At 42.2% G+C, this 27500-nt stretch overlaps 2 protein-coding genes across 2 annotated transcripts; one reads left to right on the forward strand and one right to left on the reverse strand.

The window, feature by feature from the left end:
* Nucleotides 1-2090: 2090 nt before the first annotated feature.
* On the forward strand, nt 2091-6239 carry sult1st6 (sulfotransferase family 1, cytosolic sulfotransferase 6). The gene is made up of 5 exons (XM_061706715.1): nt 2091-2168; nt 4256-4353; nt 4433-4559; nt 4625-4719; nt 6001-6239. Exons 2-5 carry the CDS (start codon nt 4276-4278, stop codon nt 6208-6210), a joined length of 510 nt encoding a protein of 169 aa, XP_061562699.1. The 5' UTR covers nt 2091-2168; nt 4256-4275; the 3' UTR covers nt 6211-6239.
* Nucleotides 6240-9905: 3666 nt separating this feature from the next.
* atp2a1l (ATPase sarcoplasmic/endoplasmic reticulum Ca2+ transporting 1, like) lies at nt 9906-26576 on the reverse strand. The gene is made up of 23 exons (XM_061706645.1): nt 26321-26576; nt 25896-25913; nt 25355-25437; nt 23596-23700; nt 20789-20927; nt 19002-19082; nt 18397-18482; nt 17987-18284; nt 17054-17220; nt 16893-16981; nt 16573-16675; nt 16338-16469; nt 15286-15402; nt 14995-15213; nt 14794-14905; nt 14496-14719; nt 14201-14421; nt 13286-13488; nt 13114-13199; nt 12907-13040; nt 12705-12822; nt 12199-12316; nt 9906-10810 (listed from the first exon to the last, which is right to left on the reverse strand). The coding sequence occupies exons 1-23, from the start codon at nt 26436-26438 to the stop codon at nt 10794-10796; spliced, it is 2988 nt and encodes a 995-aa protein (XP_061562629.1). The 5' UTR covers nt 26439-26576; the 3' UTR covers nt 9906-10793.
* Between the last annotated feature and the right edge of the window lie 924 nt (nt 26577-27500).

The following is a 27500-nucleotide window of genomic DNA, read 5'->3' on the forward strand; positions in this document are numbered from 1 at the left end:
TAGTGATGATTTATCCATGTTCAGCTTTTGATTTTAAATAGGTAAATTGGTTTGTTTTGCCAGTATTTAATTTGCAAAATAGTGTGAATAATCATAAAGGATACTTTTATATGGTGTTGGTACACTTTTGGAATCATTTTTAAATGTATGTCAATCATATGGTTGTGTTAAAGCTCAAAATTAAGTAGTTTTCCCAGGGGGAAGCGGTTTAGGGACCCTTACTATAAAAACTGGCCCCTCTGACTCAAACAAATGATCAAATAAAAGTAAACCCTTTGTTTTTATTTTGCAAAGCAGACTTTGACGAGGACTACGAGAAGCAAATGAAGCAAGTCAAAATACCGTTCCTAATACAGGTCTAATAGGCTTTGCAGCATTTCAATGGCTTCAACTTAGTTCGTTATTTTTCAATCATTGCTGGTTACAATTCTAGTATAATGTCATATTAAAATAAAATACTGTTTGCCGGTTGCAGGGAAGCTAGGTAAATGTGAACCACTGGAACGTTTTACAAAAGGTTTCTTGTCGAAGCAACTTCCGATGATTTGAAAAAAAAAAAATCTCCCATAAAGCCTTAAAAAGGAAATGTAATTTTCATCATTAGATAAAGAAGACAAGCCAAAATATATAAATACTGTATGACATATATTATATGTGATTTTTTTAAACTATTTTCTGCATATCCCGATGCTTAGTGTGCTTTGGGGGCAAGAAGGGTGAAAGACGTATGAGTGACGGATTTCATAGTGACCCGCCTAACCTTGTCAAAACCGTGATCCATTTGGACTGGGACTCCTGAACAAAATAAAAGGGCCACTGCGGGTTTAGGATTAAATACTAGGTACTGTATTGGGTAAGGTAGGGGAAGCAATTAGGGTTAGGATCAAAAACTCAAGCAGTCAGCCAGCCTCCTTGCAAAGACAAAAAGCACCTTTAGGCTCCTCCTGATTACATTTTAGGCGTGATGCTTTTTGACACAGCCCACTGAGGGTTTTTATCCAAACCAGCAAGAGCTGCAAGGCAAATGCTCAGATTGTATGGGACCTCTTTATTATCATAAAGAGGAGAAAGGACTCCATACAGAACCATACTGAAGGGCTACAATCAACAATCTTTGGTTGTTCCACCAGACGTTTTGACCTCAGTCATGTCAAACAAACAAACGGTCATCCATCACCCCCCAACTGTCAAAGTTCAAGGGATTCCTCATCCGGACCACGTTGCCGAAGACTTTGACGCCATCTCTTCTTTCGCTCCTCATCTGTCTGACATCCTCATCGCCTCCTACCCCAAATCAGGTTTGACCGCTTCCATGCTTCTTGTTCTGGTCCTTGTACAAACCCCAATGGACCATATGGACGGAAACATATTACTTATTTCCGGCGGAAAGATTAGGCAGCATACGGGTTTCTGGTGTTCATCTGTTTCAAGCTACTGGGGTGCCATCTGACATCGAAATAAAATAACCTCATTTTTTAAATGTGTGATATTCTGGGGTTGTGTAATAGGTATATTCAATCGTTAAGTGCTGGTATTTGTCAAGGTGGAAATGTCATCAAATGTTTTGAGAAAAAATAATCATAATTCAAGCCATGAGAATATTGATCCTGACAGTGCTACATGGTCGTTATTATTGTTTTTATTAAAAAGGCGAGTGTCAAGATTGGGTATAAAAGAAGCATCAAAGGCTCAGTTGTTCACAAGCAAGGATGCGGCGAGGTTTGTGAACTTTGCGGAAAAACTGTGAGCAAATCGTCCAACAGTTTAATAACAACGTTTGTCAACATACAACTGCAAGAAATGTAGGGATTTCATCGTCTACGGTCCATTATCATCAAAAGATTCAGAGAATCTGCAGAAATCCCTGCATGCAAGCGGCAAGGACAAAAGCCAACTTTGATTGCCTGTCCTATAGTAAATGGACGAATGCGTGGATGGATAGATGCTCATAGCTGTAAATGGGATGGCTGGCTAACGTGATGCTTCGGTAGCTGTACTAGATATTTAAGTCTTATGTTCTTGTACATTTGGGTGACGAGGGACGACATGGACCCAGGAGATAGTTGACCTACTTCTTCATAATGGAGATGCTGAAGCCTGCAGACGCGCCCCAATAACGGTCCGCGTGCCTTTCCTCGAGGGTTCCGCCCGACTAGGCCGCCCATCAGGTGTGTGGACCCCAATTGGGTTGTATTCGATTGAGCAGGTATTCCAATTAAGGTGTCCAGTGAGTGTGGGACAAAGGCTGAAGAAATATTGGGAAAAAAATTCAAACGGTGGTCAGTACCCAGTGGAACCAATTCCTTAAATTCAGAAAATGAGAAGCATGATGAGATTCAGTCAGAGGTCATTTTTTAAATCAAGTGTACTTAGTTCTTCTTAGTATGCTTTCATCAATTTCATGTCTGAAACTACTTCAGATCTAAATGGAAGGCATACAGTGGGTACGGAAAGTATTCAGACCCCCTTACATTTTTCACTCTTTTTTTTATATTGTAGCCATTTGCTAAAATAGTTTAAGTTCATTTTTGTTCCACATTGATATACACACATCACCCCATATTGACAGGAGAAAAAAAACGCAATTGTTGAAATTTTTGCAGATTTATTAAAAAATAAAAATTGAAATATCACACAGCCATAAGAATTCAGACCCTTTGCTCAGTATTTAGTAGAAGCGCCCTTTTGAGCTAATACAGCCATGAGTCATTTTGGGAATGATGCAACAAGTTTTTCACACCTGGATTTGGGGATCATCTGCCATTACTCATTGCAGATCCTCTCCAGTTTTGTCAGGTTGGATGGTGAACGTTGGTGGGCAGCCATTTTCAGGTCTTTCCAGAGATGCTCAATTGGGTTTAAGTCAGGGCTCTGGCTGGGCCATTCAAAAACAGTCATGGAGTTGTTCTGAAGCCACTCCTTCGGTATTTTAGTTGTGTGCTTAGGGTCGTTGTCATTTTTGAAAGTGAACCTTCGGCCCAGTCTGAGGTTCTGAGCACTCTGGAGAAGGTTTTCGTCCAGAATATCCCTGTACTTGGCCGCATTCATCTTTTCTTCAATTGCAACCAGTCTCCCTGTCCCTGCAGCTGAAAAACACCCGCACAACATGATGCTGCCACCACCATGCTTCACTGTTGGGACTGTATTGGACAGGTGATGAGCAGTGTCTGGTTTTCTCCACACATGCCACTTAGAATGAAGGCCAATCATTTCTATCTTGGTCTCATCAGACCAGAGAATCTTATTTCTCACCATCTTGGAGTCCTTCAGGTGTTTTTTAGCAAACGCCGTGCGGGTTTTAATGTGTCTTGCACTGAGGAGAGGCTTCCGTCGGGCCACTCTTGTCATAAAGCCCCGACTGGTGGAGGGCTGCAGTGATGGTTGACTTTCTAGAACTTTCTCCCATCTCCCGACTGCATCTCTGGAGCTCAGCCACGGTGATCTTTGGTTTCTTCTTTACCTCTCTCACCAAGACTCTGATCCCCCGATTGCTCAGTTTGGCTGGACGGCCAGCTCTAGGAATGGTTCTGATCGTCCCAAACGTCTTCCACTTCAGGATTATGGAGGCCACTGTGCTCTTAGGAACCTTAAGTGCAGCAGAAATGTTTTTGTAACCTTGGCCAGAACTGTGCCTTGCCATAATACTGTCTCTGAGCTCTTCAGGCAGTTCCTTTGACCTCATGATTCTCCTTTGCTCTGACATGCACTGTGAGCTGTAAGGTCTTATATAGACAGGGCTGTGGCTTTCCTAATCAAGTCCTATCAGTATAATCAAACACAACTGGACTTCAATGAAGGTGTAGAACCATTTTAAGAAATGGACAGCACCCAAGTTAAATATATGAGTGTCACAGCAAAGGGTCTGAATACTTATGGCTGTGTGATATTTCAGTTTTTCTTTTTTAATAAATCAGCAAAAGTATCAACAATTACGTTTTTTCTGTCAATATGGATTAATGAGGGAAAAAAATTAACTTAAGTGATTTTAACAAATGGCTGCAATATAACAAAGAGTGAAACATTTAAGGGGGTCTGAAAACTTTCCGTACCCACTGTATGTGAGAATGTGATTGTTTTTGTCACAGTGACAGCAGTTAGGTTACAGCCATGCCTGAAAATCTTGACGTGGCAGTTGAGAATGAGGAGACAGACAATGTAGTGACAGAGGATTAAAAAAATCCTTTTATTCAATTCATAAGAAATTACCACCAATTAATCGATTAATAATTAAGATGTATTTGCCGTAAATACTCAGGTCTTGATCTCCTGAAGAAAATGGATCCCCCAAGAGTCATTAAGACACATCTGCCATTTCAGCTGGTTCCAGCCGGGTTTTGGGAAAACAATTGCAAAGTAAGTTGATGCAGCCAAGCACCTGCAGGGATGACGACTCAGAATCACCCCTCATTTAATAACGTGACATGTTTTAAAGACCATCTACGTTGCGCGCAATGCTAAGGACACCCTGGTGAGCTTCTACTATTTTCATCATATGGATATGAACAGTCCTGAGCCTGGACCCTGGGACGGCTTCATCCACAAGTTCATGGATGGAGAGTGTAAGTTCACGTGACATGAGGACAATTCAACCATTTCAGTGACTTCCTGAATGTTGCCTCTGCAGTGCAATGGGGGTCCTGGTACGATCACGTGAAAGGTTACTGGGAGGAACGAGAAAAGAGGAACATCCTTTACATCTTCTATGAAGACATGAAAGAGGTAGTGATTCAAGACAGGATTTTAAAAAAACTAGATATACCGTATTTCCACATGGCTTTGGGCTAGGGTAGGGCTTTAGGGTAAGGAAGAACCCATTGTCACTGTGACCTTGCATTCTGGCCCTTACCAAGGCTCTTGTTTGAGGGAATGGTAGTTCCAGGTGAGTCCACCTTTCCTGTGACCTTGGCCGGAACCTGTGCACTCTGACTGGACTGGTCAGCAGGCTTCTTGGGCTCCAGATGGGTTTGTGGTGCTGCAGGTGCAGTGGTCCTATGGGTTTTATGTCTCAGGTAATGGACCGGGATGTTGAGCCACAGTTGACCTCTCGGCTCAAGTGGGAGCCGAGTCAATAATTGTGCCACCCACAACTACGCCTTGGGGCTCCCTGGGTTCTGTGTGGCAGGAGATACATGGGCGCCTTAAAAGCTGATATATTAGGTGGCCTATATTTCACTGACAAGGTCTCTATGTATTTTTTCTCAAGAAAATGAAACTGGCAGTCCATCCATCCATCCATCTTCTGAGCCGCTTCTCCTCACTAGGGTCGCAGGCGTGCTGGAGCCTATCCCAGCTGTCATCGGGCAGGAGGCGGGGTACACCCTGAACTGGTTGCCAGCCAATCGCAGGGCACATAGAAACAAACAACCATTCGCACTCACAGTCCTGCCTACGGGCAATTTAGAGTCTCCAATTAATGCATGTTTTTGAGATGTGGGAGGAAACCGGAGTTCCCGGAGAAAACCCACGCAGGCACGGGGAGAACATGCAAACTCCACACAGGCGGGGCCGGGGATTGAACCCGGGTCCTCAGAACTGTGAGGCTGACACTCTAACCAGTCGCACACCGTGCCGCGAAACTGGCAGTCATTTTCAAAATATCAATCTGTTTTAAAGCATGAGAATAAGCGGTACGGAAAATGGATGGATGGTAAATAATGAATTGCCTTTGGAACAGCCCCTTTTCAGCACCCCCATGTGGCAGAAGTTCAGGCCAAATCCGCTGCATAGCGTATGTGGCCAAAGGAATGTACTACAATATAGTTATTACGGTGTCATTAATTAAAATGGTACGAACACGAATTCAAGCAGGTTTACACCCTAAAAGTGGGTGGGCTTTCAAAATCTGGTGAAAACCATCATAAAAACGGTCTCAAATAACTAGTGGTTTTTTCTGGGGGGGGCAGACATTGTTTTTAAATCCAGAACAATACAAGAAGTGTCAATGTTCAAGCATGAGAGAGGACCAATTAGTTCTATTTTTCCTTTTCTTCCCCTGCCCAGAATCCTCAGGATGAAGTGGACCGAATCATGAGGTACCTAGACTTGTCGCTCTCTGATGATGTCATCAGCCACATTGTGGAGCTGACGAGCTTCAAGAACATGAAGGCGAACCCAATGGCCAACTACACCTTTGTTCCCAAAATTGTTTTCGACCAGTCCAACTACAGCTTCATGAGAAAAGGTCATTCAACACCAGTCAACTTCCATTAGACAACATCAGTGGCCTCTAGAAATTTTGGGAGTGACTGAATTTCCTTCTGGTTTAAGCTGATGTTGTCAAACAAGGGTAGGGAACCATTTTCCTGCCATAAATCGATGAAAAAATATTATGCAACACTCTTAACGTTAATTATCACGTTATATGAAATTGTGAGTCAAGATTAGGTTTAGAATTTTCTTCTAAATGCATGCCAGCGTAATTTAACAAACACAGGTCTTTTCTGTCCTCAACAGGAGAAGTCGGTGATTGGAAAAATTATTTTACCTCTGAGCAGTCTGCAGAGTTTGACGAGGACTACGAGAAGAAAATGAAGCAAGTCAACATACCGTTCAGAATGGAGTTCTCATAGGCTTGTTTGCAGCGTTTCAATTCTTGTCAAAGCTACTTCTGGGTTAAAAAGAAATCTACAATAAAACCTGGAAGACATAAAAATATATCAATAGAAGAGACGTTATGATACCACTTTGTTCCTACTTTTTCGACGTTCCTCAATTTAATACATCATTGTGGTTCATGTGGGAATATTACACAGTAATGTAGTCCGAAATTATGCAGTACAACACACTATTTTACGGATTATTTAAATATGCAATCTAATTTGATTGTCACAATATTGACCGTACCTTCTTTACCTCATGAAACTTGCGGTTGACTAAACAAACGTGTTCACACCCAGAGTTTGAATAACTAAAATAGTGAAATTCAAACACAGAACTTTGACATAGGCATGGTATTCTATCTTCCTAGCTTTCTTTCTGCTTTGTTTAAATCCAGCCAGCCAGCCATTTTCTACTCTATATCTTGTCCTTCTCGCAGGCTTAGCAGCATTTCAACGGCTGGCTCACACTAAAATAAAATATGTTTTGTTTCATGGTTGCACTGAAGCTAGCCAAAGTTTCTTGTTGAAGCAACTTTCGTGTTAAAAAGAAATTACCATAAAGCCAGTAAAACAGATTATGAAGTACAACCCCAATTCCAATGAAGTTGGCACATTGTGTTAAAAATAAATAAAAACAGAATACAGTGTTCCCGTGCCGCTTAGCGCTTCACGTTTTGCGGCTTCAGTGCTTCGGGGGTTTTTCCAAAATATTCATAAAATTATTATTATTTTTTTTTAAATACAGCCATATCGGCAGCCATATTGCGGAACAACGCGTTGTTTCATGTTGATGTGCGCGAGAGATATGTTGCTCCAAAAAAAAGCATTAATGGTGCCTTCACAGCTGTGTAAATTACCCATGCCATTAGCACTAGCACAGCCCCATACCATCACAGATGCTGACTTTTGAACTTTGCGTCCATAATAGTCCGGATGTTTCGTTTCCTCTTTGGCCCGGAGCACACGACATCCACAATTTCCAAAAACAATTTGAAATGTGGACTCATCGGACCACAGAACACTTTTCCACTTTGCATCAGTCCACTTAGATGAGCTCGGGCCCAGAAAAGCCGGCGGCGTTTCTGGGTGTTGTTGATAAATGGCTTTTGCGTTGCATAGTAGAGTTTCAAGTTGCACTTACGGATGGAGCGCCGAACTGTATTTACTGACATTGGTTTTCTGAAGTGTTCCTGAGCCCATGCGGTGATATCCTTGACACATTGATGTCAGTTTTTGATGGAGTGCCGCCTGAGGGATCGAAGGTCACGGGCATTCAATGTTGGTTTTCTGCCTTGCCGCTTACATGCTTAGTGTATCAGTTTGACCATTAAATATCTCGTCTTTGTAGTGTTTTCAATTAAATATAGGTTGAATATGATTTTCAAATCATTGTATTCTGTTTTTATTTATGTTTAAAACAACGTCCCAACTTCATTGGAAATGGGGTTGTAGTTCAACCTCTTTAAGTGTATTCTATTTCAAGTGTAATGTAGCCTCCTGTATCATCAACATCCCAAATACCAAAAATTTAGCATTTATTGTTAACGCCATCATTATGTTTGCTCCAGTTAGTTCAACAGCTTCTTTTATCCCTTTTGTTAAAATCATATCGATAATATGTACAGTGTTTTCTGAATATCCCCGATTTAGCAGCTATGGCTTCAGGTGAAAAGGTGTTCGCTCCTTTAAAAAGATATACAAAAACTCGCAATTGTATCAGGGGTTCAAAAAATTAAATAATTATTTTTTTAAATTAAATAATAAAAAACAGCTGCTTTATGAACTATACAGTATGTCTTAAACGCATTTGACAACATCTTACCCTTATTCAATGTCGGGATACATTTTACTATTAACAGGCTACTTTTATTCTTATTCCCCAAAAAAATAGTACTTATTTTGCTTATATAAGTTCTTTTTAAAACATGTTTGTTTTAAAACTAACTAAACTAATGCACACTATTAATTCAAACTACTATACAGCCTTTCAAGACACCTTGAACCTAAATCTATAAAACGTGATGATGATGATGATGATGCCAAAAATGTACACTTGCCGCTCGTCCAACATTTCTCAGTCTTGGACATTTGCTATGACCTCAAAGTCCCTTATCAATCGAGAGTCAAAACCTGCGTACCGGCAGTTACACTTTGCCGTTCATTTTGTTCACCGGCTTCAGAAGCCAGCAATCTGCAATCTGTGGCTGTTCCTCCACCTGCCAGGTTGTCTCTGCTGATTTCTTTCTTCATCTGTTCAACCTGCTATTATCATCACAGCTAGCACTGGAGGTTACAGCAGCCCCCCGACGAACATATCTGTGATTTTGGCATATTCAGCATAATCTCTGACGATGTTCTTCAACTAATTTGCACTTTTTTTTGTTTAGTTTTTTTTTAGTTTCTCCGTGTTTTCTTCCCCCCCAATATGGCGTCGCTCACTTCTCTGTACGACTGGGTCGAGCTGGAAACTAGCAGCGGGAAGAACACGGACAGATTTCGTATAACCTGATTGGCTCAGTCTACTGTCTGTATTGAAGTTGGACCAATGGGCCACCTCCTCTAAATTACAGGGCAGGTGTCAGGCAGCTTTTGTCCTATACTCTGATTGGTTGAGTTTACTGTCTGTATTCTCCACCCCTTCTAAATTGTGGGCCGGGTGGATGATGGATGGATTTAACGCCATTTGAAACAATTGCTCAATGGCACGAAAATCCGTTTTCGAACTGTCCCAGGCTACATTTTAGATTAGATTAGATTAGATTAGATAGATAGATAGATAGATAGATAGATAGATAGATAGATAGATAGATAGATAGATAGATAGATAGATAGATAGATAGATAGATAGATAGATAGATAGATAGATAGATAGATAGATACTATTTCAAATAAAGGACAAATTAAGGTTTACACACACAGACACGCACACACATGTAATTATGATACGATAACGATATGTGACGTCAACTGTGGGAAACATTTTTTTATTCCGTTGACAAGTTCAGCAACTGGTATTCCAGACTTTTTTTTTTTTTTACACGAATCTTGACAATGTTACGACCGCGCTACTACCTAACACTGCCTTTAAGTCATGTTTTATAACTGGTTTAACATCCTTCACATGAATCCCTTCTGTTCTTACAAGTTAACTTTTTAGTTACAGTCATTAACGTTTACAAATTATATTTGCATCATTTACATTTTTTAGAGATTCAACAGTGTTATCCTCTACTTTATTATCCTCAGGAGAAGTTGGTGATTGTAAAAAGAATTTTACACACGAGCAGTCAGCAGACTTTTATGAAGATTATGAGAATAAAATAAGTCAACATGTGGTTCAGAAAACAGCTCTAACAACATCAAATTAGTCTAAACAAAAAAAGACCAATTGACAAAAAGTGTGATGCTTGATTAATCAAATCCAAAAAACAATGACATGTATTTGACTCCCTTCTCAAGCGTGGATGTAAAACACGTCATATTTAAACGAGTTAATAAAAAGGGGGGTAAAAAAATCATTCATAATAAAATATGCTCAGCAATACAGGTACACGAGTTTGGCATCATCAGTTTATTTCATCTCATCGCGTAAACAATATATAAGACCAAAAGTGTTGAGACTGCGTGGACATGCCCAACGTGTGTCAAGAGACCACTGACTGCAGCGAGCCTATCGAGTCGAAGCGCTGGCCGCTGGATGGATGACGGCTTTTCTGCCCTTCGTGAAGTCGTTAGCGCGACCCTACAGCACACTTGTGCGGAGCTCGCCAGAAGCGGGGCGCCTGCACGAGGCAGTAAAGACTAAAAGAGTCAAAGTCATGAGCTGAAAAACCTATCATAGGAAAATGGACAGAGGACACGAAAACACAACAGCTGAGAATATCCAAGTTTAACAAAAAAAGTCACTTTTAATACATCATTTCTGAGAATAAAATCTTAAATACTTTAATACTTAATTTGCAAGGACATCTCGCTTTTTAAAATTTCTATCTCCTTCCTTATATAGAGGCTATTTTTATATAGATTTTTGACACATTTTGTTGATTTTTTTTGCACATTTCCCTGTGTTTTATCTATTCTCCTCTGTTGGTTGGTTCAGTTGGGCCTTACGGCTGTGATGCTCCTTCCTCTCTTCCTCTCGAGCTCTTCTCCACCTATTTCTCCCCAACCCTTTTAAGATCTTCTTCTACATCTCTATTTAGCTTCTGTACCTGCCAAGGGAAAAGGAATCAGTCAGGAAGGGGAGAGGGTTTGTGGTACAAAATGGAAAAAAAAAAAGAAGGACAAGGACTTGAAGTACGCTTGCCAATGTTTTTTGGGAAAATCTTCCCCCAAAAAACGGACATAATCGAAGCACACATAAAAAAAGATTTCTCCAATGCATTATATGATTGGAGATCAATGTGCATTGATCAAATCTAAGAAAAGCAAGCGACTTAGGGCTGAAAATGTGTCAGTAAATGACGCATAAAGCTTTTCCTAATTCTATTTACTTCCGGGATTTAAAATGATGACTATAGCCACTCTATTCTAGTTCTAGCCCAGAAAGATCTATTAAAAAAACAAGAACAATTATTCCAGTGGTACCCTGACTTAAGAGTGACCTGACTTACGAGTCTTTCGAGGACAATTTTTTTGTGTCTTGATTTTTAGGTTTTTTAAGTTACAAGTGCTAAATAGTGGCACTAAACTTCACAACAAGAAGCAGTTTGGCAGCTAATGAACAATTGCATATCAACCAAACCACATAACTATGTCAAACCAAAGTCTGCTAGCTTAATGCTAACGCATAATGCTCAATGCCATAGCAGGGCTAACAATACTAGGATCGATGTTGCGGTAATTACAAACCTTTAAACAACATATTTTCACACATGCAGTCAAATCATATAGCAATACTCACAGGCATATATTCTTTATCCTCTGTGAAAAACGACTAATATTATTGCAGCTTAGTTGCGACGGGCTGTGCTCCATCATCAAATCCATATGATACGAGTATTTTGAGTTACCAACGTGGTCACGGAACGGATTACGCTCGAAAGTCAAGGCACCACTGAATGCCAATTACGGAATAACACACTTCAGAGCAAGCATCGCGACTGTGCTCCTAATGCGGACATACATTCGCTCCAATGCAAATGCGGACAACTGAAACGAGCTGAACTCACCACGGAAACCATCACTCACTGATGTCATGTGACACCAATAATGCGCACAAACACATGGCTCAAAATACATGAAAAAGTACAGGAAATAGCAAAGTAGGCAAACTATGCACGAGGAGGACATATGGGACGAAACACTAACATGCGTTAAAACAACATATACTGGCAGTATGTGGCAGATTTATAATACCTTACTTTAGTTACAGGCTAACGGTGATGGTGGACTGAATTAGCCTGGAAACCAATAGAAAGGGTTAATTTGACAATGAATGGAGGGTCAGTAATATGATAGCTTTGAGTGAACCTGGAGGATGGGATCACACTTTAAGGATTATGTTAATGATGTTATACATTTCAAAGAAACGCTGTATAAAGAAATCACGGAATCAGATTTGTTACGTCAGAAAGAGCCAGAATGCCCAAATACTTACACTCAACGTAGTTACGAGCCATAAACTTCAACACCTCGTCAATCAAGATGACGGGGAAGGAAAGTTTGAGGACAACAATCCATTGTTCTACAGTCAGATGGGTCAATTTGAAGATCATCTGAGGGGGTGTGAAAGTTGAAGAGTCAGTAGTTGCAGCGTCGAAAGCAACAATGGCGACTACACCATTGACCTACACAGAAACAGGAAGTACTAAAATAGCCGCAACAGGAGATGATTTCGCCTTTGATTTGTTTGGATTTAGAATACATTCCCTTTTGAAAGAAGTGGAACACAGAAATAATCCCTTCCAGATGACAAACGGGAACAGGAATGATTTTTTTTTTTTGTATGATTAGTCGTCACATTTTGACCTGGGAAAAGATAAACAGGTAATGGGATATGCTCGGAACATGGGAACAAGGGAAATTGGTGGCAGTTTGGCTTTTGGATTCTTTTGAATGTTTATTTCCTTGAAAGTGAACTGTCCTTAATGTCAATGAACTTACGGGCAGAGGGTCAACATAGATGATCATGAAGTGCAGGGACATGGAGAGGGTCATGGCAGAAAGCAGCCAGAAGTTACTCCATGGGGGCATACGGATCAGGGACTGGTTCTCAGACAAGCTTGAGAAGAATAAAAAAGAATTCATCTACTTTTGCAGACCTGTTGTGTTGCTATTCACACTCATCCTGTGTTTATGGACGTACCTGTTGAGAGCGTTGCACATCTCAATGGTGACCAGCACGGACAGAGCCATGGTCATGGGAGGAGAGGCCTCAAAGACTTCACACTCAACGCCGGTGAAGTCCTCGTTCTCGTCATGGCACTGCATGAAGTGGGACTGAGGAGAATTTGGTGTTAAATGCGTGTATGAACAGGGAGGCTTGCGACATGGTCGAGAGATAAACACCTACCAATTGGTGGTAGGTGACTGAGGGACCAGTGGTGTCGTACAGGAACCACCAGGCAGCGCCACCAACGGTGGCAGCACCGACGTATCCTGCAGGAAGGGGCCAGTGTAGGTAAAACAAAACTAACAAAAAAAAACATTTGAACAAGAGAAGAGGATCTCTATAATCCACGTACCACCAATGGCCATGTATCTGAAGAACAGCCAGCCAGAGATCAGGGGCTCCTTGGGGGAACGTGGGGGCTTGCCCATGATGTCCAGATCAGGGGGGTTGAAGCCCAGAGCGGTGGCGGGCAGGCCATCAGTCACCAGGTTGACCCACAGAAGCTGCACGGGGATCAGAGCCTCGGGCAGTCCCAGAGCGGCAGTCAGGAAGATACTGGCAAGATAAACATGGAGCGCTCAAACAAAGGCGGTACTTGAGTTCGGAAGCTGAAACATGGCAGCTTTCTGATCACGGTATGGGGCTATAAGTAAAATTTGATTTGGGGCCAGATACAAGCATCTATCATCTTTCTTATTCCCACAAGTCCCTACATGCTTGAGCTGCATAAATATCTGCTTAAAGTCTCCGGTGGCTGGAATATATCCCACTGGGTCGTCGCAGGGCTTTTTCATGCTGCAACAATGAGGCGCTCTAAAGCAGCCACACCAGCGCAAAGTCCCGGTCCATGTCAGACTATTTTTCTTTCCAATCCATGCTCTTTTGCCTTTGCCTCCATGAAGTGCACGCTCTAAGGCAGCCACGCCAGCAGACTTTACAAACGGAAGATGTGTTGTCAGGGTATAGGCCTAGCTAGCTAGCTAACCGCACATGACAAAGTTATTCTATAATGGGGATGGTGGACTCATGCCGGACCCATAAGTGCGTCACTGAGCGCTGCTTTAGCCACGCCCTAACAAAATCTGAAAAACTCAAATGGCGAAAATAGTTTAGCACTTTAGCTAACAGTTAAGTTTAACTTTATGTTACTCTGTTCTTGCTGAATACTTCCATCTCTGATGACAGTTTTTTGCTCGGAGGGTGAGGGGGTGAATGTTCACAGGGCCATACGTAGTTTGCTTATGCTTTTCCTGATTGTCTTCCTTACCAGACAACCTCACCCACGTTGGAGGAGATGAGGTAGCGAATGAACTGCTTCATGTTATTGTAGATAGCTCTGCCCTCCTCAACAGCAGCCACAATGGAAGAGAAGTTGTCGTCAGCCAGGACCATCTCAGAGGCAGACTTGGCAACGGCAGTGCCAGAGCCCATGGCGATGCCAATCTCGGCCTTCTTCAAGGCAGGGGCATCGTTCACACCATCACCAGTCTGTGGCAAGACCACAACTCACTGTTTGCTGTCTAGCTTAGGTTCATCATCATCATCTTTTGTGGTCTTCTTACCATGGCAGTAATGTCATCATAACTTTGCAGGTACTCAACAATCTTGGACTTGTGGGATGGCTCCACACGGGCGAAGCAGCAAGCTCTACGGACAGCCTCAGACTGCTCGTGGATGGGCAAGTCATCAAACTCACGTCCGGTGTAGGCCTTGCTTTCCACATCCTCATCCTCCCCGAAGATGCCAATACGACGGCAGATGGCGATGGCGGTTCCCTTGTTGTCACCTGAAGAGCGACAGGAATAAAGTTAGTGATGATCATGGATGTAATATTTATGCACAATGCAATTGTATACGAACCAGTGATCATAATGACACGGATTCCGGCGTCTCTGCACAGCTCGATGGAGCCAGACACCTCCTTACGAGGGGGATCCAGCATTCCCACGCAGCCAACAAAGGTCAGGTCAGTCTGTGACAAAAGGGTAGCAATGGGACTTTCAGACCTTGTTAACTCTTGGGGACTGCTTAATTTGACTAGTAAAACCATCAGGCTCTCGCCTCGTATTCAGCAAACTTGGTGGAGTCCTCCAGGTTCATCTCCTCCGGCTTCAGAGGGTTGTCGCAGGTGGCCAGGGCCAGGCAACGCAGGGTGTCACGGCCGGTACCCCAGTCCCTGATGACGGTCATAATCTTCTCCTTGATGGCATTGGTCAAAGGGACGCGGGTGGTGCCAACGCGCACGTACATGCACCTGTCAATCACACCTTCTGGGGCACCCTGTGAAGGCAGGTGGTTTTGACGCCTGTGCTAGGCAAGTTGAAATATTTGGCTCAAGAGGAAGACACAAACCTTCACAAACATCTTGGCACCGCCGTCACCCTTGGTGGGAGTGCAGTAAACAGACATGGACTTCCTGTCGCGGGAGAACTCCAGGGTGAAGTTCTTCTTCATGAGCTGCTTGATGACCTGTAAACCAAGGAAATATTAGAATTCTGTTAGATACAGGGTCAAAAACAGCACTAAGTAACAATAGAATAACATTGCAGCTGTATTGACGCAATGCTCACCACTGGTTTGGAACCTTTTTTTGTTTTGTACAGTGGTACCTTGACATTACTCCTGTATCAAATTAATTTTCTCCATTGAAATGAACTGAAATGCCATTAATCTGGTCCAGCATCCCCAAAAAACACCACAAAGAAAAATAACAGCATTGTATCAAACATAACATAAATAAATAAACTGGTGTACTTATTGTACATAATGTAGTCTTTTTTTTTGTTGGATATGTGCCTTTAAGGGGTGTGGCCTAGTGAGTTGGTCGCTGGGTTTGTTGTGCGAGTGTCTGGGCGTGAGTTGTGGCCAACCGAAGCTCCATGTTCTCATTTTGAATTTGTGGTTGACTGTTTGCCACGGTCAATGAATGTCTGAAACCGCATCAGCGACTTTGGCTCTCCTTGTCCACATGCGAGGGCACTTGTAATCACTGTAGTCTTGATACATGAGTTTTACAGGAATAGAAGATACAACATTTGTACTTTTGTGGCCCTGGAACACGTACAACAACTGACAATTTACAGTACTTCAGTTGGTATCTGTAGATGAGGGTAAAGAGACCAATGCCATAAGTCGTAATGACCCTTGTCCCGCAAGATCCCGTCTGCAATTACGCACCTCATATTGCTATTTACTGAATTGTTCAGGGCCCAAAAGGTACAGGAATCTTCACAAGAGATAAAAGTCACTTGTCAAGGGAATCAAAGCAGTACCACTGCACTGTCAAGAGCTTGTCCAAATAAAAGTACAGTTTGCACAATTCGTTGAGAATATAAAAAAAAAACTCAGTGAAATGAATGGAATACGAGGAGAATACTCATATTGAAACGAGAAAGGAATCTTACACAGCAGCAAGCGTTGGCCCTCTCAATTCTGGACAGGTTCTTCACGTTGGAGTTGAACACGTTCATCTTCTCAACCAGGCAGCACAGGGCGGTCTCGGTGGCCTCACCGACCTTCTCATAGATCTTCTTAGACTGGGATGATGGAAAGCAGTGATTGTTCGTGATCCTTCCATGTTGTGTAGGAGGAAAAAAACGGTGGAATTGGACGAGCCGATGCGGAAAACACGGGCTTTACCTCGTTGTAGTCCAGAGAGGAGTCGTTGCACAGGGCGCAGATGGTGGCGAGCTCTACAAGACCGTCGTAGGCGCTGCAGTTGGTCTTTGCACCTCCCTGGGAACTGCAAACCAAGGTAGGAATTCCGGATCAATCCGAGATGTTTTTTTGTTTGTTTTTGTTTTATATATTATTGATGGTTTCTATAATTGCAACATGATAGTGGTGGATTGAGTCGGGTAAGTCAGCACTGACGAGCTAGCTACCAAATGCACAGCCCCTGCCACAAACTTACAATATTGTACAATATAAGAAATTCTGGTTCAGAATTGCAAACTTACACCTCGCCCTCAGGGGTGTACTTGGATCCAGAGATATCGAATGCGTCAAGGTCAACATGGCTGCCCTCAACGTTCTTGACAATGAACATCTGCGGAGGAGGAACTCGTCAGGTGTGTTAAACAACTTGCTATGGTCTCTATGACGTTTCCTGTGGACTCACCTTGGTCACACACATCTGGTTGGTGGTGAGGGTGCCAGTCTTGTCGGAGCAGATGACGGAGGTGCAGCCCAGGGTCTCCACAGAGGGCAGGCTTCTGACGATGGCGTTCTTCTTGGCCATACGACGGGTTCCAAGGGCCAGGCAGGTGGTGATGACAGCGGGCAGACCTGAGCCACATAGGAGGACCATGTTTGTTTCTCATCATTTAGATTATATAATAATCATTTCTTTGATTTAAAACGGTTATTATTTAATTCACACCCTTAAAAACACATCAAAATCAATCAATCAAAAATCTGTCGTGATTGTTTTGAGTGCCCCCCTCCCTCGCTTCTCATGCAATAGACTAATCCATCTTCTTACTGCGCATGGGCAGGAAAACAAACATTTTGGCGCGTTGTGAGGAAAATGAAACATTTTCCCTTTAACCATAACTAAACAAGGTTTCAACCACATAAAACAGCAAAAGCCAGACGCTCTTGTCAATACCAGTAGTACCGCTGTCAGTGTCAATCGAGGATGATGCATTGAGATGAAGTGGAGCGTGACGTGAGTGACGCTCATCACAAAGATGTATTAAAACACTGAAATGGTCAACTATATTAAACGTACAGTAGATACATGTTTGTCAGTAAAAGCACTGAGAGGATTCACTTTTTTTTATTTTAAGGACTTTATCAAGCTCAGGAAATAGGATCATTTTCTCAAATTCACATTTTAAAAAAATCTGATGATCATTAATATTCGAAATCTTTGCAATGCACTGATGTGGAGGGCCCAATAACTGGGTTTGCCTTAGCCCCCCAAATGACTAAAAAGGCCCCTTGTCAGTTTTATGGAATTGGATTCAAGGGGTTTCGCAATTGGCTTTTTTCCTTCAGAAGAACATGTGAGTGTGACAAACCGAGAAGACAGACTTTTGTGCGTGCTCACCCTCAGGAATGGCAGCCACAGCCAAAGCGACTGCGATCTTGAAGTAGTAGACGGCACCGCGGATCCATGAGCCTCCGTGGACGGGGTCGTTGAAGTGGCCGATGTTGATGGCCCAGACGGCGACGCAGATCAGAGAGATGACCTTGGACAGCTGCTCGCCGAACTCATCCAGCTTGGCCTGCAGAGGGGTCTTCTCCTGCTCGGTGGCGGCCATCTGGTCGCGGATCTTGCCGATCTCGGTGGAGACTCCGGTGGCCACAGCCACACCGATGGCCTTGCCGGCGGCGATGTTGGTGCCCTACGGTAGCGAGGAGGAGGACGAGGAGATTAAGACGAGGACTAAGCAGAGGCTCCGAGCGAGGCTGGAACTTTAGGGACAGAAGAAACGATGTTTGTCGGAGGAAGCTTACAGAGAAAAGCATGTTCTTCTTGTCCTGGTTGACGGCTCTGGGGTCCGGAACAGACTCGGTGTGCTTGATCACACTGACCGACTCACCTGAGGGAGGAAATGGACATTTGCTATGAAACCTGAAAGACACACGTACGCTACTCTGAAAACGTTATGGATCTTGCTTGGGCTTTTGGGTGAAATTTCAGGATGAACCTAAGATGTAATATAAGCGTGACAGGTAAACTGAATTTTCATGTCCATTTGTACAATCTTTCAGTACTTTTTGCATGACTTTGAGCTTGCTCTTCTCTAGCAAGGACCTGAGCGGCAAAATGTGTTTCATCTCGACTCAAACATTTCCAAGGAGAGTTCTTCTGCGCCTATCGGTGCGTCTTCCAGTCTCTCTGTATCTGCGTTGCAACCTGTTGATGGCACTCTAAGCTCAGTGGACACTTAGTGGGCAGTAGTGAAACATTGAAGAGTTGAACATGTGCCTTCAAAAATTTAAAGACGTCACCTGTCAAAGTTACATTGCCTTTTAGGTTCTTCTGTAAACTTCCCCTGAAAGCCAACTATCCTTAACCTTTTATGAATAGCGTATGAACACGTTTGCTGTCAGCTTACCAGTGAGGATGGACTGGTCAACACGCAGAGTGGTGGACTTGATGGAAACAAGCCTGATGTCAGCAGGGACTTTGTCACCAACTGGGAATCACATGCAATCAATGGTTTACATCTACTTGAAGCCTCCATTAGCGTTCCCTTTTTCTTTGAGATACAGAACACTCATGCGCTACTGCAATAGCCACACCTGCACAATCCGCAATCCATTCAATAAGTACTGTATAATAGATCGTACTGTATGTTGTACTCATGTTGTGAAAGATATTAAATATAGGAGGTCTACCATGCAGTAAAATTATGCTTGCTTGTTGTTGTTTGTTTTCAGTATGGAAAATTGAGCCTCAACTCCTTTAATTGTGTGCAAGTTGATTATTATTCGACACCAACATTTTAAATTTCTTCCCACTTTTTCGACATGCTTCTCCTTCCACCTTTCTCTACTGATTCAAACCATTCAAACGTCTAGAGATTCCCAAAATCTAGCAATTTCCTACCACGTTCCATAAATCCCCCCCAAATTCCAAACCCTTCACGGTACAATTCCAGAATTTTCACAGCAAAAAGAACCCAAATTAAGAGATATTTTACATATATACCTCCTCCTTCCACATTTCTTGACCCATTCAAAACATTCCAACTGTTCCGCTCATTCAGGACATCTTGGGAACAATTACCATCACTCAAGATTTCACAGTAAAATTCCCAAACGGAAGCTGTATTATACATAGTTACCTCCTCTTTGCACATCGACCAATTCAAACAATTCCAAGTCTCACATTGTACATTTCAACGTTTCGATTAGCTCCACAGCACTTCAGTTCAGCGTGTCCTTGAGAACAAAGAATTTAAATATATGCATAAAAGACATGAATTTCTCTGTGAATGAAATAAATGGAATAAAGTAAAGTCTGGCATATGCATAGCCATTATCCAACTATTTAGCATATCTACAGCACTGCTATTATAGTTTACTCTACTCTGTGTACGATTGTATTAGATTATGCAGGTGTACTTAACGTGTCTAGGCATACAGACTGCATAAATATGATGACCTTCTGCAAGAACATTAATTATTTTCACACCCTATAATATTCAAGTGACTGTAAGGGAGACCCTCGGAGCATTTCTATACTTGAGCCGTGGATTTCATAAGGGTGCGGAGGGTAAACCGATGCCCGGCGAGAATGAAGCGCGGGGGGTTGTCAGCAAGAGGGGCAACAGGTGTACATGGACAAGGGAGGGGAGAAGAGGTGCGGCAGGTGCAAGCCAAGGGTATTTATACTTTGTGATTTTGTTTTCCTTCACTCAGCATGTTTTCACAGCCCAGCGGCAGCGCCAGCGTCCCTTGCTTGGCATTGCCTTAAAAAGACATGACGCTTGGCCTTCTGCTTTCTCTATGCAGTCAATTATGCGTCCGGTGATGGACACTTCATTAGGGCCACTCGCACAATGTAATAAACTTGAATACTAAATTTAAAAAAAAAAAAATCTAAAAAAATGCTCCGTTTTGATTGTCATTGTACAAGAGGTATTTATTTAACAATGTTTACCATTGTGGTTGCATTCTACCGGGAGCTGTGTGCAAGCGTTGTTTCAAATGTTTTGATGTCGGTAAAACTAATTGTGCCTGTCACAATACGTCACTGGCCGAGATAGACAAACAAAGACAGATGATTTATAGTAAATAAATAATCATTTTCGGACCAATGAACAGAATGATCAGTGATTACGAATCACTGTTGGAAACCTTATTTCCCATCCGCATCAAGAGCGTGAACACATCTTACCAGAGACCTCCACGATGTCTCCAGGGACAATTTCTCTGGCCTTGATCCTCTGCACGCTCTTTCTGTCAGAACGGTAGACTTTGCCCATCTCAGGCTCGTACTCCTTGAGAGCCTCGATGGCATCCTCAGCATTACGCTCCTGCCAGGCGCACACATACACACATTCGATCATATTAGTTAAAACCCCCCCCAAAAAAGGGGTTGGGGGTCAGCCGCAGGGATGTCAACGCAGCTGAGTCGGATATAAACAAAGCCGCGGGTCATCCGCACGCTTTTAGGGCGTGCCTTCGTCGTGCATTGTTCTACGGCTGACAACGAAGAATGATAAATGCCCTCATTCAGAAAAAAAAGCCTTGGCATGGGCGCGATGAACTTCCTCCACTGACAAATGCCTGACAGCGGTGCCAAGCACTTAACGGCGTGCCTGCAGAGGTGTTTGAATAGCACTACAATAGGATTCAGCCAATAACCTGCTCGGACACAATCTGTCACATACACGTGGAGGACTTAACACATTTATTGGAGAAGGCGACCAGCCAGAATCATAATTCATGCCGAATAATTCATGCAGAATCATAATTCATGCCGACTTTGAAATTTCACTCATTTCTCGACTCACTGAGTTTTCTGTTCAGGAATGCAACTAAATCATTATCATTTGACATTGGAATCAAGAAGTAATGACATATTTTTTTAAATGATACATTTGAAGATTCTTGGATAGCGATAACAATAATCAGAATGACAATTAATTAGTCATTTTTAATTATAACATTAAAAATAGGATTTTGTTCATCTGACCAAACTTTGTGGTTGGTGGTCTAATACAGTTAAGCACTGCATCAACTCAAATTACTTCATATTATTTCTCATGCGACTTCTTTTTATTTTGAAATAATGTTATATTTTGATGACACGAACACAAGAATTAAATCCACATGCAAAAGCCAATGAGATTCAAAATAAAAAAATAGTCTTTTATTATCTGGATACATTATTATAATGATAATATAGCTTAGTTTCGATCACTACTGTCAGAGAATTTAATTTGTACTTTATAAAGATTGTTTCATCATGCTAATAATTAATTGTAATAATAATAAATATTTTTTGCAAGTGTGGTACGTTCACCACTACAATCAATTCCAAAGTACAATTCTGTTGTATTTAACTTTGACTAAGTTTAATATCTTTGCATTTAATATTTAAGAAGAGTTTGTTTTTAAACATTTATTTGGTCCATTTCTTATTTTACTTTGATTAGCCATACATACTAATTGAATCACTATTTAAGTAGAATTTTTAAAAAAGGATTTCCCTATATTTAAGTGCAGTATTAATATTCAAACCATGCATAACGTTATTGTGGCTTACGATCATATTAAATACACTTTTTAGGAATAAAACTGGTCTCATTTTTGATGGTGGTATTTGAAAAGCTAAGTTTTTTGTTTTTTTTTAGGTGGTACTTGGTGTAAAAGGTTTGAGAAGCACTGATGTAATGCATTTGAAAACTTTGGCTTTTAACATACAGTTTTGTAAATTAACTAAGAATTAGTTGCTGTTGGGTCTTATTGGCATGTGCAGGTGTACCTAATGAAGTGCCCATATTGTATTAATACAGTACACTGGTGTCAAACTCAAGGCCCGGGGGCCAGATCCGGCCCGCCACATCATTTTACGCGGCCCGCAAAAGCAAATCACGTGTGCCAACTTTCATCATTCTTGCTAAGATCTGTGAAAAAAAAAATTCGAATTGTCATATGTAATAAATAATAAGGTTGAGAAATTACAAGCATTATTTTTTTACCGAGCCCAAATAATATGATGAGGCGATTAAATACAGTATTTATATGGTTGCACAGTCAAAACGGTTTGACACCCCTGATAAAAGTACGTTAGAAATTAATGTGTGAATAGTGGCAACTTTTACGTCTCATTAAATATTCATATTAGAGTGTGGTACTTGAGTGCGTCTGTTTATCTATCCAATGGACAATAGTGGGAAGTAACCATGTACAAATACTATACTTAAGTAGACCTTTCAGGAATTTGCACTTTACGTCAGTTTTTTATTTATTTATTTTTTTTTTTTACCTTTACTCTTTATATTGAAAACAGAAGTGTATACTTTCTGAAAATAGAGAGAAAATATATATTTTTTCAACCACAGCAGAAGATTACAGAATGTTTAAAAAAAAAAAAAAAAAAGGCCTAGATAGAGAAAGGTAAAGTCAATAGCATTTGAGTTCTTGACTGACATATCTTGGGGACTTATGACTTTAGGCTGGAAAAACACTAACGGTAAGACATTTCCCATACATGGTCTTATTTAAAAGAAATATGTACTTCAGTGCATTCAAGTCTGTACTTTTACTTCAGTAAAACATTGAAACCAGTTCTTGTAATATTACCAGTCTTTTTATTTTACAAAGTACACAAAGCACTTGTACTTGAGCGCAGAGTACGTTTGCTACCTCTGCCAATGCAATATTGAGACAGCGGCCTCTTATTTTGTTACTCCATTTGTGGCATATATGGCGACATGTGTGACATTGTTTATGCACGTTGCGCTAAATGGTGCAACACCACCGTCCGTCCGCAGCGGCCAAAAAGCTATTTTGAGTCTCGGCGCTGTAAAAGTGATAGTGTTCCAGTCGAGCATGAAGCGAGCGGGCCTGCCTGGGGTCACCGGAGCCGGTGTGCTTTCTGACATCACCGTAACGGGATCAGCGTGTTATTGCCCAATGTGCCGGGTGCCCCCACCCTTCCTTCATCCCTTCCTTCCATCCATCAATCGCACTGACCTGCCATACTCCGACCACAGCATTAGCGATGAGGATGAGGAGGATGACGAAGGGCTCCACAAAGGCAGTGACGGTCTCCTCACCTTCCTCGAACCAAGCCAGAACCTTGAAGGACAAAGAGAGGGTCAATCATACTTGAGCGGGGGTTCTGGAACGGGGTCGGGCGGGCAAAATGGGTCTTAAGGGGAGTAAATAATAACGTAAGCTATTTTATTCATCAGGAATGAAAAATGAGTTTTAAATTAAAAAGCTGAATGTTACAAGATATCACTGCAAAAAAAAAAAAAAAAATGGGTCCCCTGATGGGACCAGCCGAAAGTCACGACAACAACAACAACACTTTTTTACATTTTAAATTATTTTTTGAATGTAAATAAAGGTTTGATGAAAGTTTGTCACACATTTTTTAAATCTAAAATGTTAAATATTACATTATTTGTTATTTAAAATGTTTCAAGTTGAACTTGACAAGATATCCGGCCTTTTTTTAAATTAAGATGTCACAGTAATACTACCAACTTTTTGCTTTGTCACCAAGCTAAGATTTCTTTAAATATGTTTAACTGCTTGAAATGTGGAATTGGAACTGAATTTTCTTTCATTGAATTAAGTTTGAATTAAAGACATTGATTTTTTTTTTTAACACATTTCTTTTTTTACCATAACATTTTTTATCAACAACCATCAAATATCATCACATTTCTAACAACAATTTTGAATCTTAAATTCAAACTGAGATGGCAAAACAATACCACAAGCTCGAACACTTATTTTATTTACTGTATATGAAAACAAAATCAGTTTAAAAATTCCAATTCAGGTAGCACAGATATATTTATTTATATCTTGTGGTGTTTATGTGCCATCTGAGTTGGAAATTGAATTGAACATTTTGAAATTGTTTGAAATTTGATGGTAGTTGATGATTGTTGTTACATATTTGATAGAGAGTAAAAGAGTAAAGAGTAAAAGTATGACTTTGGTCAAACATTTGCGTGTAAGATATGTGACTTTAAGCAAATTCAATGTTAGAAATTGAAACTCAAACTTTGATGTCGTTGCTATACTTTCAGGTTTTTTTTTTTTTTTTTTCCTGTATGTGACCCTGAGTGGAAAAAGTTTGGACATCCCTGGTTTAGATGTCCATATGCTTTACAGAGAAAACACTGCACTTGAGTAATGACTGAGGTTACTTAAAGTGTAATAAATGTTTAATAAATGAGTAATAAAAAAAAGAAGCATTATTTTATGGCCGGTGTAATCGTAATTGGGCGACATCATTGTTTTTAATTGGATCTGCATGTCCTTGCGACTCAGAGACCATCGTTCCTTCCTTGAGTCCTGACCTTTCCCGAAGGATTCAGTTTCCCTCCTCAGCTTCGGTCCTCCCTTAAAATAACCCCCCACCCCACCGCTCATCTCCCTCCCTCCCTCAACCACCCCCCTCTTCACTTTCATGACCCCCAACCCTCCCTCTCGCCCCTCAACATTCACCTTCTAAGGCCATCATGACAGCTGGGGGTGAAAGCCGGCTGCCGGAATGAATACACCTCCTCCTACGATGCGCAATTTGTCTCAAGTTGTCATCTTGCGAAATACACTGAGAGGTCTTGGAGGGGGAATCGAAGAGGGTGGGGGGGACTAGGGGTGGGGGGGAAGGAGTCTTGACAGGACTTGTTGTCCCTCACACCACATGAGTTTTAGAGTCCGGATTTAAAATGACAGACATGGTCGGGCGGCGTGCCCAGTGTTTACTTACAAAAGAGATGCAGGCGGCCAGCAGCAGGATTCTGACCAGCAAGTCCTCGAACTGCTCGACGATCAGCTCCCAGATGCTCTTGCCTGTGATGTGCAAAGAGAGGACAAATCCACCTTGTATTTCCGTGCCAAAGTCAGCAAGGAAAACTGAATTGTGAGGATCGTGCTGTCACTCGGTATCATTGAAGTTAACATGAAACCGCAAAGGTAAAATCAAGGCGACTGGACTCTTCACGTGAAGATGTTTCCAAAATCCAAAAGGCTTCTTCAGTTCTAAATTTGAAGTGTGGAGTCTCTGGCTTGAGACCCGAAGTAGCCTTGAGGATCACTACAGGGAGTCTCCACACCTAATATGTAGAACTGAAGAAGCCTTTTGGCTTAAAAGGTGAAACATCTTCAACAAACAGGAATCCAGTTGCCTGCTTCAACCTTTGAGGATCACCGTGACCTGGAAAGACTGAGAATCTCCACAGACAAGTGAAGATGAAGGTCACCTGAGCGCAACTGAGTGGTGTTTTGAGGGGTGGGCTTTAAATACTTACCCTCCTCAGCGGGCAGCTCTGGAGGAGGAGGAGAAGAGAAGAAAAGTTCAGTGATTCAGCTTAATGAGGCTAATGCATACAGAGGTTTGTTGACTCCAAAGAATAAAGCAATTAGTCATTGATGGGCAATCACGTCACATATCATTTAACCCTAAGCCCCCCAAGCCCTTTGAACCTTGCCTAAAATTATCCGAGCTCCCCGGCCCATATATCAGCCAGGAAGCTTCTTGAGCCTGTCACCTGTCTCTCTCGCTCTCCGGCCATCTTCTTTGGCTATCTTTAAATAGCCTCTCAAAGCCCTCAAAGATCTCTGCTTCTCAATGTCTCACTGCGTGTCAAGCAGCTGTCGCTAAGCCTCGCTAAAAAAGCCATGGCCGCGCAAGCAGAGACCCTTCCCCACTCTTCCCGAGTCTGTCCCGTCTTACCATTGAAGCCATACTTGTCCAGATTCTTCTTGAACTGGTCTGGGGTCAGACCCGTGTTCTCGTTCACGCCGAAGCAAGCCAGGCATTCTGCCGGGTTCTTGGTGTGTGAGTTCTCCATCCTGTTGGGATAGATAACGGACTGGCCGTACGACGGTTCCTGTCCGCGCTCTCTTGTTGGGTCTACTCGTTTACAAGTGTGTGCACCCTTGATCCACCACCCTCGCCCCTAAGCGCCACCCTCCGATTCAGGAGTGCTGGTCTGACAGAAAGAGCAAATAAGCGCATACTTGCTCAGGGTTTTATACCACCTAAGGGTTCCCTGGATTGGTGGACACCCCCCGCTGACACACGCCTTCGCATACCAACATGGTGGGCGCACATGGTGACTGGGAGGGCTCGCGTTAGGGTGGGGTGTGGCGTGAGGTGGAGCAACGAGGAGGTAAGACAGGAACAGGGGGTACAAGGAGGCTTGGATTTTGGGAAAGGAGGTGAAGCGGCAGTGGTGAGTCTGAGGAGGGGGGGGGGGGGGTGTCACCGCAGATGAAAATGGGATCTGTTTTTGGAACATGCATGGTCAGTGGAATAAGACGAAGAGAGAAGGCGAGAGAGTGTCGTAGGGGATCATGCAGCAGGAGGGTTTTTTTGTTGTTTCTTTTGGGTAGGGGGCGGCGTTCACTGAGTGACAGCTCAACTGGTTTCTGCTGAGGAAGTTGGAGACAATGAAATTTGGAGGCGCATGGGGGTCTTGGACAATCAAATTTAAGGCAGTGTTTCTCAAGGCGCATATTTCACTTTGGATGAAATTGCACAGTAGACCACTAAAGAAAGAATGTCACAGAAGTATACACTACTCCCAAAAAGTTAGGGATATTGGCTTTTCGAGTGAAATTTCAGGATTAACCTAAAATGTACTTCACTCATTACAGGGGATCTTAATTTGAACTTCTCTATGCGGTTCAGTGGGCCTCTTCGGATTCAGTTTTTTGCTTAGGAACTTTCAAGACGACCTGGAAGTACTTGGTGGAAAGGCTGTTCGAATTCTGTAAATGCGTAGGAAAGGTGCAACTTTTAACCCACCTGCATAGGTTACTTCTGACCAACCTTTAAGAAATGGTGTTACCCATAATCCTTTGCAGCAGCAACATTTCAAGAAACAGGTCACCAATGAAGTATACCGAGT

Source organism: Phycodurus eques, chromosome 19, assembly GCF_024500275.1.
Source record: "Phycodurus eques isolate BA_2022a chromosome 19, UOR_Pequ_1.1, whole genome shotgun sequence".
Classification (NCBI taxonomy): domain Eukaryota; kingdom Metazoa; phylum Chordata; class Actinopteri; order Syngnathiformes; family Syngnathidae; genus Phycodurus; species Phycodurus eques.